The sequence below is a fragment of the Helicoverpa zea genome, chromosome 13 (genome assembly GCF_022581195.2).
Source record: "Helicoverpa zea isolate HzStark_Cry1AcR chromosome 13, ilHelZeax1.1, whole genome shotgun sequence".
Lineage (NCBI taxonomy): Eukaryota > Metazoa > Arthropoda > Insecta > Lepidoptera > Noctuidae > Helicoverpa > Helicoverpa zea.
Window position 1 is genome coordinate 3,505,080 of NC_061464.1, and position 14,886 is coordinate 3,519,965.

Sequence of the window (14,886 nt, forward strand, 5' to 3'; positions counted from 1 at the left end):
GTATAAAATCTAGTAGTTTCCTTATTTTGCTCAAGAACAGCCAATATAATTTTATATATAAAATTAAAATACCTACCATTTTAATTTTATATAGGTTATATAGGTAGGTCAAATATTGTTAAAAAAATGTATTTGACAGAAAAAATATTAATTACTTTCACATCATTACGGTACACACATTTGTGCCAAAATACTTCAGATTTTATTTTATATAAATAGCACCTGGAGTAAATACTTTTATAATAGAAATTAGTTAGACTACAACTGATTAATCTTTCAATTAGGCTATTGAATTACTAGTTAACAAGAATATTTTAATAACACACGCGTTCTAAAACGCTAGATATGTTTCAATTAATTTTTCACATTATTTTTAATTAGTTCCGTTTAAAATCTTCATGGCAAATTAACAACAGTGTTTCGCTTTGAGCAACCATGTTGAATGTGCTGCGGCTTTTCATTTTGGTAAGATATATTTATTTTTATTTAATATACAGGAATGAATTTTTTTATTGCAAAAAAAACTGGTGGTCCAGAATTATTAACAGAACATAATATCTGCATCATCAGTAATTCTTTTTTACACTTTTTTACCTACTAACTATTCTTACGCGCGCCGAGCAGCGCTCGCGTCAGTAAACCGGTTTTGAGTTGCCGCCGTGCCTCCTTTATCGACAGTGACCGTACTATCGGTAAAAAAACATCTTTCGCTATAAATGACTATTCTTTTTTGTACTAAAACACAACAAAATAAAAATATACGTATCTACAAAACTTATTTAACTATAAGTTGACAAAGTTTGCACACTGAATAAAATTCATTCCTGTATAAACATATTACTACCCACGTCGCGACGTGCGACGCGTCGCAGGGAAACTTCTTCCCGTACAAAAAAGCAGCGCAGATGGTCTAGCTTTCTAATAATGAAATAAATATTAAAATCGGTTCGGTATTCAAAAAAAAGAACAAAAAATCCTTAAATAATTTTATTTTACAGCAAAAAAATATTTTACTAGCAACCCAGGATAGACCAACCTGGCGCCGTAGTGTGAGGAGACCCGACCCCTGATAACGGGAACAGGGACGGAAGAAGAAGAAGATTGATCTTATTACTGTATTTCAGGTCACAGTTGGTGAGGTTCTAAGCAGCGAGGCCGGAACATTAGAATTTTTCACACATGATCATGACCTCTTTACCGGCCACCTTAGAACGTTCGCAAATAACTACCACAGGCACCTACGAGGTATGAAATAAATGAGAAGTTTTAAATATTGTCTGTTTTACGTAAATATAGATAAATATTGTTGGTGTAAATATTTAAATTGTTTAATGTTTTACAAGGAGCGACTGCCTATCTAACCTTCTCGACCCGGACAAACCCAATACCCCTTGGTTAGACTGGTGTCAGACCAGGTGATTGGTCCACCAATGTTCAATGAGAGCAGGGAACTACAGTTTAACGTGCCATTCGAAACACAGTCATTGGTGTCTAAGATATATTATACTTGCTGCGGGTTGTTCGAAAGAGATACCGCGGCCCTGGTACATAAAAGGCCTATGACGGAACACGACGATTTTAGTCAGTAAGAGTCTGACACTCCCTCACCGCTGCTAACCCACAGCGGGAGGGGTCATTTGATGATTTTACGTCGCTAAAAAAAAAAAAAAAAAAAAAAAAAAAAAAAAAAAAAAAAAAAAAAAAAAAAAAGATATATTATACTTAGAAAGTACCTACATATAAACCTTGAAAACAACTGACGAAATTATTATATTTTTTTATTCAAAGTTACTTATGTTTACCATATTATATTTTCCGATGCAGAGGCAGATACAATAACATTAGCAGAAGCTAAAATCAGTAAGTAACATTTTCAATAATTTTTACCTATAAATGACTCCCGCTGTTTGTGGTTCGTAGCATGATTAAAAACATGGATCTTGTGGAGTACTTTTTATTCTAGGTCTGCATGTAACACACTGGTTTTCCTAGGGTCCCTTCACACAGACCGGCTCGGAGAGGAGAGCAAATTCTTAACACATTGAAAACCGAGTTCTTAGTATTTAAAGTAAGCTTTATTTTTGCATGTGCACTGCTTTTATTATTAAGAATGCTCGAAGGCGCTTGGTGAGAAATAATTAGACGAGCTGATCGACTCCGATCGCGTACTTTTTCTCGGTCTCCGATTGCTTGCTCTCGCTCACGCAGCCGATCGGTTCCGGTCTGTGTGAAAAGAAAAATGCGCGCCGATGCTCTCCGAGCCGGTCTGTGTTAACGGATACCCCTATTCGACGTGCCTTCCGAAACAGAACTCGTCACGACAATGGTCACCCATCCACGGCCCGACCGTACCAATAATTGTATTATGACATCATGTCATTAAATAAATATATATTATAACATTACATACATTACTAAATACTAACAATTTAATTCATTTTAGCACTACGATTACTACAGGTTTACGAATACACTACGAACTCTAGTGGCTTTGGTAAGATTTTATGCTCTTTATTTTCTAATCCATTTGTACTTTAGTTATAAATGATTAATAGCAATGAAATAAATAGTATTTATATTGGGTGTGTCGTTCACAATCACATTAAATGAAATGCGTTAATATATGTCGATTAACACAAGCCGAAAATCGATCTCAGTGGCGTGCTCTTGGAGAGGCCTATGTCCAGCAGTGGACTGCGATAGGCTGATGATGATGATGATGATGAACACAAAGAAAAAATAAACGCAAAAATAAAGAAAATGAATTTTTCAAACAAAGTAAATAGAATAAAAATGAGCGAAAATTAGAACACCATATAAAAGTCAGTCATTATATACAAACTGAAATTCTCCCTAAAAACTGACAGCTGTCAACTGATTAAAACATTCGATACTCCTAACTTTATCTCTGCTTTACACATGATGTTGTAAATTATAAAAACGAAAAATGACGCCTGTGGTTGAACCACTGAATGGATTAGGTTATTTTTTTACAATTCGCTGTAGAATATCATAAAGTATATGCGATAGGATTGAATGTGATTGTGAACGACACATCCTATATAACTGGTAGTTATACATTTTATTTTATAATTAATGAGGGTTGCGGATCGGGATATCTATAAACACCGACATAAAGCCGAGAAAACCAAACCTACCAACAAGACAACTAGGTACACTAGTAAAATTCCCTCAATTTTTTTTTCAGATGAAATTAAAGGTCAAAGTTTTCCTCTGACCGAAGCAGGTAAATATTACAATTAATCCATTCTGAGAAAATTACTGTAACTGAAATCGTGTATCTAAAATAGATAAGCTCGCCTTAATACATGTCTTCTCTGTGTTGTGTGTGTCTTTTAAATGTTTTAGTGTACAATAAAGAATAAAAGGATTATACATGGCGAATGGAACAAAATAATTAGTACGTTTTTTAGGTAACCTTAAAATAAAGGAGACGTATTTTTTCTTTTTAACCGACTTTCCAAAAAGCGGAGGTTCTCAATTCGACCGTATTTTCTTTTTGTTTTTTTTTTTTTGTGTTTGAATTTTGTCTTACGTCACTTCTAAGTACACATAGACGTGACGTCACGGTCCCCCATTCTCAATGTGTGTTGCGTTGAAAGGAAGCGTGGAGCGTATTGTCCAAAAAAAAATAAAGATTACATAAACGCTCCACGCTTTCTTTCATCAAACTAAATGTCGGAATTATTTGTTTTTTGTTATTATTTAATTTTTTTAAAGGCGTGCTCTTTAGTTTTTTAAACTATTATTTTTATTTTATATCTTTTTCGAATTCCTGACAGCAAACCCTTTCATTTGATACCCATATCATGGGGGTGGATTTCCAATAGCCAGTTCGCCGTTTTGGGGAGGCCGCCATATTTGATTTATAATGACGTTTTTAGGGTTCCGTACCCAAAGGGTAAAACGGGACCCTATTGTTTTCGCTCCTCTGTCCGTCCGTCCGTCCGTCCGTCTGTCACCAAGCTGTATCTCATGAACGGTGATAGTTAGAGAGTTGAAATTTTCACAGATTATGTATTATTATTGCCGCTATTAAAACAAATACTGAAAAGTAGAATAAAATAAATATTTTGGGGGGCTCCCATACAACAAACGTGATTTTTTTGCTAATTTTCTAAATAATGGTACGGAACCCTTCGTGTGCGATTCCAACTCGCACTTGACCGGTATTTTTTGGCTAGTCATATATATTGTCATCAGAATTCCGAGCATGTGCAAACACCCTAATCGGAGACCGGGAAGTGAGTCAAATTAAGATTCCAAGATTTTCTTACATACATAGTTACAAGTGAAGCTAATATAAGCGTCTTAATAAAAATACTTTCCGCATCCGCATTTTAAAATGCGGAATAATTATAATCACATTTTTTTTGCCCTGTCGTCCCACGTATTCTAGCCTATGTTTAATTTTTGACAAAAAATAACCAATATCCCATTGCATATCTAATAGATGAAGTAATATTTTTTTTGGAAATTCCAAAGGTATACTTCTGAATGCTTGTCAATTAAACTGTGTGCCACCATAATTCTAAAGACTTATTTTCTAGGTATGACTGAAATGATGCCGTCCATTAAAACAAAAATAAATGCAAATATTATTTATTTTACAGCAAAATTCTGCACGATGGGAGCTAAGACGAAAGTGGGTTGTAACTACTGCACCTGCGTAGCTGGGCAAATGTACATATGCACTGGCACGATTTGTCCTTCAAGTAAGACTACATTTTTATAAGCCTTTTCCCTGTTTTGTTGTCGTCTTCGAGTCTAATCGGATGCAGCCGAGTACCAGTGTTTTTCATGGAGTGACCGCCTATCCTTCTCCATGTGAGAGGAGGCCTGTGCCCAGCAGTGGGACGATAAAAAGGCTGTAACACACAGCCCAGCTACCCGAGCAACTCGATACCCCTAAGATTGGTACATACATATACGTTGTCGTCTTCACAGCTTGAAACGTCCACTACTTGACAAAGATCTCCCCCAATTGATTAATTTTATTACTTACAATGTATTTATACTACTGCCTCGTTGGTCTAGTCGCGGTCGCAAGAGGTCTGTACTGCACGAGGTCTCGTTTTGGTTTCCCAAGTCGGGCCGAAAAGCTTGGTGCGTTTTAAAACCTTCACGAAGCAGCCCGTATTCTGGAAGTTTGGGATTTATAAACCCTTGCATCGGAGAGCACGTTAATGTCTATCTTGCGCCTGATCGCTCTCCGGCCATGTCAGATGTTCCGTCCCATCGGTCTACGAGAGTGAAGGAATAGTGAGTGCGCAAATGTTAGTCGATTTCGGCCTTGGACAACATTATTTATTATCTATTTCCACTCGCCGGCCCAAAAAGAAGCCGGCACTATTCTCCAAATAAACAATCATTTCATTTCAATCGCTGTCAAACTGCAAAGCGAAAAAGCAAAAGGTTATCAAATATGTACATTGTATATGTTCCTAACACACGTCTATTATGTTTCAGAATCCGAAGACCGGCGACCTTGCGAAAACGGTGAAAAACGCCAAATAGATTCCTGCAACTATTGCTTATGTCGTAATGGAGTTGAAATTTGCACTAAAAAGAATTGTCAAAAGGCGTACCGTAAGTAAAATCAAATTATCAAGTTAAGTAAAGTATAGCTAAACAAATAAGGGAGAGTCCCAAAGTTACTGGTTGAAACTGAAACTGAGCTGATCTGATTTGTTTCGGACCATACCGCAGACCCAGCACTCTTTGAACCTCAAATATCCTGTTGAGTTTGTTGACTGCTCTTTAAGCACTTCTTGAAACAAAATGCACCTCTGATGTAGGCCCGATGCGTCTAGGATGGAAGGGTGGCAGAATTCCATCATAGTGAGCGCCTACGTCTTAAAATAAATACCCGGGGCAATTTTGAAACATTAACCTCCTTATTATTAAACGTGATCTAAAAAAGTACTGATTAATTGTTCTATAAGGCACTAATTAATCTTCTTGCAGTTTCATATTTAGAATAAAATCTATAGTTTTCGCGTTTATCGTAACTGAACAAGCAGTTCTGATAAAGGACTTTGTTGAAGTGTAGCGACGTAAATACTCCTGTTTTTCAGGAAGCGCAGTAGTTAGAAGTCATGACACCGACAATTGTAAAAATGGGCAAAGCAAAAAAGAAGATTGCAATGACTGCAGTTGTAAGGGAGGTAATTGGGTTTGCACTTTAAAACTGTGCAAAAAAGAGAAAGAGGAAACAGAGGCCGTCCAGTGTAAAGACGGACAAACTAAAAAAATTGACTGCAACCGCTGCGGGTGTATTGACGGTCGGTGGTTTTGCACTCTAATGAAATGCAGGAAGAATATTAAAAATACAAAGAACCTTAACGCTGTCCAGTGTAAAGACGGACAAACTAAAAAAGTTGACTGCAACCGCTGCGGGTGTATTAACGGTGGTTGGCTTTGCAATCTCATAAAATGCGGGAAGAATCTTTCAAATAAAAAGGAGATTAACACTGCCCAGTGTAAAGACGGACAAACTAAGAAAATTTACTGCAACCGCTGCTCGTGTATTAACGGTGGTTGGCTTTGCACTCTAATGAAATGCGGGAAGAATGGTAAAAAAATAAAGAACGTTAACGCTGTCCAGTGTAAAGACGGACAAACTAAAAAAGTTGACTGCAACCGCTGCGGGTGTATTAACGGTCGTTGGTTTTGCACTCTAATAAAATGCAAGAAGAATATTAAAAATAAAAATAAAAAATACAAAAACATGAACTCCGTCGAGTGTAGAGCCGGACAAAGTAAAAAAGAAGACTGCAACAGTTGCCATTGTATTAAAGGTACTTGGGCTTGCACTCTAATTCATTGCTCAACCAAACCACATAGACAAACTTGTAAGTGTTTTTGATATTTATTTAAATCTGACATTATATTTAGCTACGGATCGACATTTCGATTCGATTCCAGGCGGGTTCGATTCCAGGTCAGGCAAGTACCAATGCAACTTTTCTAAGTTTGTAAGTACTTTCTAAGTATAACTTAGACACCAATGGCTGATAAAAAGGTGAAGGAAAACATCTCGAGGAAACCTGGACTATAACAGTCTGAAATCACCAACCCGCATTGAGTTAGCGTGGCGATTAATGCTCAATCCTTCTCCGTGTGAGAGGAGGCCTGTGCCCAGCAGTGGGACGATATAAAGGCTGTAACAACAACAACACGGATCGACATAAGCCAGAAAATGTGACAAACAAAAGTCAAGATAAAAAATATTTTTTTCATTTGTTTTAGCAATTCCTGAACGAAAGTGTTCCAAAGATGAAACTTTGCAAATAAAATGTATGAAGTGTACATGTATCCGTAACCAATGGCACTGTTCAACGAATAGATGTCGGAAGCCCTCAAAAAGTATGTTTTTTCCGTACCCAACATTATTGTGCTAACAACAAATTGCTAAAGTAGTTTTACTAGAACGCGTGGAGTTTCTTCCTCAGGAAGCAAAAAGTGTGACAGTGAACAAAGTCATCAATTGCCCAATTACGTACCGTTTCTCAAAAGTTTGCTGGCTACCCGATGGATGAACTTTATATCTTCTCCCGAGCCTTTTTCCCAACTATGATGGGGTCGGCTTCTAGTCTAACCAGGTGCAGCTGAGAACCAGTGTTTTAAAAGGAGCGACTGCCCTATCTCACCTCCTCAACCCAGTTAGTTACCAGGGCAATCCAATGGTAATCAAAATGGTACTCAGCTACATCCGGTTAGATTGGAAGCCGACCCCGTCATACTTGGGAAAAGGCTAGGCAGACGCAGCGGCAACAGACATGACACGCATGGTTGAGAATTTTGTTTTACAATGCTAATACTAAGAGGACGCACTCTGCGCCCTGTACGTCGATTCTATAAAATCTCACATTTCACTTCGACATCACTCTCACTTCGCATTCGTTCTAAAGGTAGAATTCCGTGGACGCGACAATAGTCAACCTATGAAAATGTATGGCACCGTTGCCGAGGCCCGTGACAGTCGCGCGCGGGCGACGAATTTCGTAAGCTGCTCGCGGCATTGTCAACAATTTAATTCTGGTTTTACTAAAATTCTATAGATGTTATTAAGCGCTAGACCATGTTGAGAAGCGTACGGCCGCAAGCGGCTCACGAAATTCGTCGTCCGCGCGCGACTGTCGCGGCCCTCGGCAGCGGTGCCATACATTTTCATAGGTTAACTTTTGTCGCGCGCGGCTGCGACAATCGCGACCCACGGAATTCTACCTTAAAGTTTCGTGATTGACATTGTCAAACTACACTAGCGCTACACTTTCGAGCGTGTTGACAAGTTGAACTAAATTAAACTCGAGATTTTGACAGATCTGTCAAAATCTGTCTATCTATAGGGGAGGTAGGGGAGAGATGGGCAGTTGGGAGACATGATCAAATCAGAATAAAAGGGGGGTCCTTTTATTCTGATTTGATCATAGTTTTGTTTTTTTTTATTGGGTAGTTTACGTTACCGACTGGTAACGGTGTTCATCCATAGACTATCTGTCATTTCTGTGAGATGTCAAGAACAAACACTCGTAAAAGTACTTAAATATTTTGTTGCGGTTTCGGATCGTTATAAAGAGAAAACTAATGAAAGGTATGTGTATTTTCTATTATTAATAAATTGTCAATAGTAGAATAATAAAATAATTCTCAAAATCTCCAGTTACGATTATAGTAAGTCGATGGAATCCACACCTATTATACCTCTAGAAGAGAGTACTACAGCAATAGTTAATGGGCCCCACGTTTTTATTTTAGTCTAATATGACCAGGACCACCTACGTAGGTTGACAGGTAAGTAACTATTTATTATTTTCTAGTTTTCAGTGCACATAAGATAAAACCGTTTAACTTAAAAGTTTTTTACCGATTTTTTTTTATAAACTAAGTCAAAAGTGTCCAATGCTCCCTATGGTAGGGAGGCTTGGACATACCATGTAATGAATAATTTGTAAATTTTTGTTCTTCTTCGTCAGTGAAAATTTGTGAGGTTATAAATCTGCGCGAAAAATCCTTTATAGAATCTTGTTTCAGGTACCGTTGCCAACTTGATCTAGGGACTCCATATTTATCAGCTGCTATTTTTATTTTTGAACCTTTTGATACCTCTTGTATTGCTCATTGTATTAAATCTTTAGGAATTTCCCGTCGCAAACCATTCTTTTTGAATTTAAACTGCATCTTTCTGTATTTGACAATAGTTAAAAATCCTCAACTGAACATAATGAGCATGCCCAAACCACCCGCAAGTCTAGATGCCCATTTCTCCCTCTGTAAACATTTTCGATATAAGTTACCGGTATTTTTTAGAATCTATGTATTTAGGCTTGGATTTCAGTTTAATTTATAGATTAGTAAATAAACAATAGATTAATAGTGCACATAAGATAAAACCGTTTAACTTAAAAGTTTTTTTACCGATTTTTTATTTTCTAGTTTTTAGTATTTAATGAAAATGCCTACCGAATATTCCTCATTCTATCTAATTCATTTAGTGCATCATTATTACACGGTCTCTTACCTGATAATTTATTACAATCTAATTTTAAAAAAGTCTATTTTTTTAACGACGCCAAAAATCATCTAGTGACTCCTCCCTGGTCAGCAGCGGTAAGGGAATGCCAGACTCTTACTAACTAAAAACAGTTATGTTTCGTCGTAGGCCTTTTATGTACCAGGGCCACGGTAACTCTTTCGAACAATCCCGCAGCCCAGGCAGGCCTTGGCCCTGTTGGGCCCCGCTGGGGTTGCTGACAGTATTCTACTTGTGTAGCCCTTTCATTTGATACCCATATTGAGGGGGTTGTGCCATTTTGTGCCGGCGGCCATATTGGATTTACAATGTTATTGATATTACTATATTGTATTGTCATCGGAATTAAAGGTGTATACAAAATTTCAGATCAATCGGTTGACAGGAGGAGGGTGAAATTTGAATTACTAAATTTGACCCAAGAATAAATAATAAAACAAACGGGGTGAGCTAAACTAAATAAAACCGTATAATAAATAAAACCGTTTAATAAATATCTCGTAATGTTGAAACTGATTGTAATTTTTAGGAAAGCTCTTTGATTATATCTAGCCAAACATAAGAAATGGCAATAAAAGTTGATTATCTGTAAAATCTGATTGTTTATGCCATCCTGCCCATCCCTCCCCTACCTCCCCTAAAGTATGAAATTACATTTCGAATCGAAGTTAAATGCGAGTTGTTGTTCGAATTTTATAGAATCGCAGTACTGTAATCGGCTGATAGTTTGATGGGGCACAAAATCAGTAGAGGTGTAACGATTTGGAAGATATCCGGTCAGTATCACACCGAATATAACATTTGATTGAATTGATGATTACCTTTTGGACTTCTACTTTTGGGACCGTGCAACTAGTGAGACGTTGCATAAAATCCTGCAAAAGTCTACCTTTTGGAATAAGATGACTATAGATATATTTTGGCTTCAAACCATCAGGCCAGCCATCAGTCGTCAGTTCAGTCTATTTATTTTCACGACCTCTGTGGCGCAATGGTCACCAAGCCGGACTGCCGAATCTGAGGTCCCGGTTCGATTCCCGGTTCGGTCGACATTTGTGTGATGAGTAGGGAATGCAATCCCGACTCGAGATTGCAAATTCGGGATCCCGCGGGATTAGAAATATCAATCCCGCAGGATCCCGGAATTTTCGGGATCCCGTCTAATTTTAAAAAAAAATTGAATTCAGATGACTGAAAAAGCTAATAACTGCTTGTTTGTGATAGTGAGGTTAATTAAAATAACATATCACTCGAAAGAAAATAAAAACCTTTATTCTTTAATCTTACCAACTAAATAATAATCAGGTTGTAAGGAAATTAACGTAGAAAAATTAGGTAATCAAAACAATAAGCTTATTTCAAGGGAATTAGGAAAAAGAGTGATTTTGAAAATGACTCCTTAAAAAACAAAGGGTATTAATAGTTTCATCTGCTAAACGGCATCTAATGTCCGTTGCAATGTACCCCGCTGCTGAGAATGCCCTCTCCGACTCAACGCTCACTCAAACAAATCCTTTTCTTTTTTAATGGTAGATTCTAATTTGTTTAAGCTCGTGGACGTAGATACACGTGCAAAAGGACTTGGTTGTGTGTGTGTTGCGTCGCTGACCACTGCCGCCCAATCCCGTCAATCTCGAACGGGATCTCGTCATATGATGCGTCGGGATTGATCCCGAAAAATTACACGAGATCTCGCGAGATCGGGATCCCGCGGGATCGGGATTGCATTCCCTAGTGATGAGCATGCTTGTTGGCCGTGGTCTGGGTGTTACAATATGTATTTATAAATATGTATATGTGTAACTATATTAATTTATCAGTTGTGTTAGCACCCATAACACAAGTTAATTAATAACTTACCATGGGGCTAACCAACCGTGTGTGAAAAGGTGTCCCGACATTATTATTATTATTTTCAGAATCCCCAACGGTCAGGAGTCAGGAAGGCATTAACGAGTGTATAGAGTGGCAACGAAAAACAGTGGACTGCAACCGCTGCCTTTGTTATAAGGGTGAATGGTTTTGCACCAAAAACCCGTGCAATAGAGAATTATTTCCAACACCACCGAAACTACCTGGTACGTCTTCTTTACTGACAACTACTACTCGCTCGCACGGCCCAGTTTAAATGTATATATCAACACCGAGCAGTGTCAGTTACTTGTTCTCTTCTTCTGCCGAGTTCCCAAGTCATTTGGCGCAAAATGTATTTTTCTTCCATTTCTCCTTTCATCAACTTTCATCAACACTGACCTCTATTTTTTTCTATTACTGGCGCTTCTTTCAGACTACCTTTGATAAACTAATTTTATCCATCCTGTTTAACTATTCTCATTTTTGCTTCATGCACTTTTTTCTCGTCCTTCTTATTAAATCTGTCAGTTAGTAGTTCTGGTGGGCACATGCCCGACAATCTTGTAAACAGTTTAATCTATTTAATAAGTTATTAAATAATCTTATATTTGTTTAAGCTCTACCTCAAGGATCCTGCACACCGGGCGCATTGATGAAACTAAATTGTGTATTGTGTAAATGTGCACGCAACCGTTGGCGCTGTTCAAACGTAGATTGTGAGAAGAAAAATCTTGATAAAAGAGTGTGCAAAGAAGGAACCTCGTGGATGAAAGACGCTTGCAACAGATGTTATTGCCATAATGAACGAGAATACTGCGAACTCAAAAATTGTTACGAACGAAGTATGTTATTTAACTTTAACATCTTCTTCGCAAGTCGTCACGAGTTCTTAAATTCGCAAAAAGTCGTCATCTTGCCATTTTTAAATAGGCAGATGAAATTCATCACTGTGTACTCTTTTCGAACTGTAGTGCGGTCATACTGAAAATTCACAATGAGTGTTGCAATTCTAGTGCACCACGCAATATTATTGTTGACATCACCATGCTAATAAGAGAACTGAAAAGTAACTCAAATATCTAGATTTTTGTCATGAAGTCGACGAAGTGTCTTATGTATTATGCGATAGCCAATCCAGCCAATGGCTTAATAGCCAAGAGACTCAATTTGCAAATTAAAAGATGAACGAATTAAGCAAATCAGTCTGATTCCGATCAGGAACTTCTTCTTACTGTGGTCTCGGTCCTTGATACCTGGGGCCGTGACCCCCTTGCCAGTGGGACATCGTTTTTGTAGTTTTAAAATTTTCGCCAGTTCTATGAAATATTACTTAAAGTTGAATAAATTAAACAAAAAAAACATATAGGTTATCAATGGAACAAAAGAGGCACATATTTGATTTAAACATGTCAATTTGTAACAGCACATTTCCATTTGCATTACATATACATTTCTATTTCCATTTTCAAAATGCGATTTTATATTTTGGTGTTCCACTAAACTTTTAAGTAATATAATTGTCATCGTTGGACCCTATCTAACTGTCATATTCAGTAAATGCATTGACGCCAGTGTATTTCACGACCTCATGAAACACATTAAATTCAGGCATTTAAATAAAGTGACAATTGCGATATGGTAAATTCAGACCAATTTCAATTCTGCCAGCTTTTAGTAAAATATTTGAAAAGTTAATGCTCAAGCAGTTGCTCAGTTATTTTAACGTAAATTGCCTTACCCATAGCCAACAACGTGTCTTTACTAAAGGTCGTTCGACTAGTGACGCTGGTGTTACTGTTCTAAACCAAATTTTTGATGCATGTGAAAACTTTTAACGCAATTGGAGTATTTTATGACGTCTCCAAAGCTTTTGATTGCGTCCACCATGACACGCTTTGACGCAAGTTACTCTGTAATGGCGTTAAAAACGGAGCTTCTCTAACGTTATAGAATTATAATTAAATCATAGATTGAAATGAGTAGATATCAATGATGCTAAATCTTCAGGCCTACCAGTTCAATTAGGCGTGCCGCAGGGTTCTATACTAGGTCCTTTCTTATTCTTAGTAGGTAAATTAACGACTTACTGTTCAATTTGAAAATCATATTTGAGGCGGTTTTATTTGCAGATACATATCTTATTTCAAAATTAATAGGAATAGAAATGAAAGGAAAACAAACAGATATACAGGGTGTGTCGTTCACAATCACATTAAATCCTATCGCATATACATAATGATATACTATGGCACATTGTAAAAAAAAATATCCTAATCCATTCAGTGGTTTAACCACAGGAGCAATTTTTCGTTTTAATAATTTACAACATCATGTGTAAAGCAGAGATAAAGTTAGGAGTATTTAATGTTTTGATCAGTTGCACAATTAAACCAGAATAGTAACAATAGCTAGAACGCAGGCTTCAATCACGTGGTTTGATAAGGCTGTGTTCAAACCAAACTGACTGTCAGCCGCCGAATGTAAGCGAACGTTACGCAGTTTATTGATTTCTATGCAAATTCACTTTTTCGTATACATCTAACCGACGATACGTTATGCGTAATATTTATAGATGCTGACGTTCAACAGCTGACAGTCAGTTTTGTTTGTACGTAGCCTTAGCATCTGCGTGAGTCGGAATAAAACAATAAGTATTATTACAACAGTAATAATACAAACAAGTAATAATAAATACAAAACGCAACGTCAACGTCACTGTCACATTTTTTTCTCTCCAAATCTTTTCAATAAAAATTAATAATTTACATATATATTTTATACATAATGTATTGAAATACCCAAAAAAAAAAAGCAAAATAGTAATACGACTAAAATGAAATACGAGAAAGACGACAAGAAACACTTTAAAAAATCAGCAATGTGCATCGGCTATGTGAGAGAAAACAAATCATGTTGACGAGAGCGGCCCACCTACGCGCACGAGTACCACCTCCGGGATCGTCGCTCAGCTCCGCATCGCCGCCGCCGGACCCCGGACCACCAGTGATACCGGCGGCTGCAGCTGCGTCGAGCTCGAGCGACGAGTACTTCTCTCCGCCGACGTCGCCACCACCTGTGCGTCGGCAGGGGAGACGCCGGCCACCGACGGGCTTGGGATCGGGGGACCATCAGGTCCCTAGCAGGGTCCCCGCTACCGGTGGTTGTGTGCAGCGCATGAGATGGACTCAGAAAATGAATGAGAACGTCATGCGCGCATACTACGGGTCCACAGAGGGAGGAACTAACCTCACTGCGTACCGTGATAGGATGCTGTCTCTGTTCCAGGTGCTTGAGCCAGCCGTCAACGTATCGACCCAACGACTGTCGGATCAGGTGCGGGTTATCCAGCGCAATCACAGACTGGACGACGCCGCACTTGATCGGCTGCGCTTAGAGATGCTGAGCAGCCCTATGGTCACCACCTCGTCACAGGCCGCGGTGCCACCGCCACCTTCAGGCGGAGTCACGCCGCGGTC

The 14,886-nt window shown here is 38.1% G+C and overlaps 1 protein-coding gene across 1 annotated transcript; it reads left to right on the forward strand.

Moving 5' to 3' along the window:
• Positions 1-4,648: 4,648 nt before the first annotated feature.
• Positions 4,649-13,213, forward strand: LOC124636028 (kielin/chordin-like protein). The gene is made up of 4 exons (XM_047171985.1): positions 4,649-4,736; positions 5,491-5,610; positions 6,099-6,875; positions 13,155-13,213. The coding sequence occupies exons 1-4, from the start codon at positions 4,649-4,651 to the stop codon at positions 13,211-13,213; spliced, it is 1,044 nt and encodes a 347-aa protein (XP_047027941.1).
• The last annotated feature ends 1,673 nt before the right edge of the window (positions 13,214-14,886 follow it).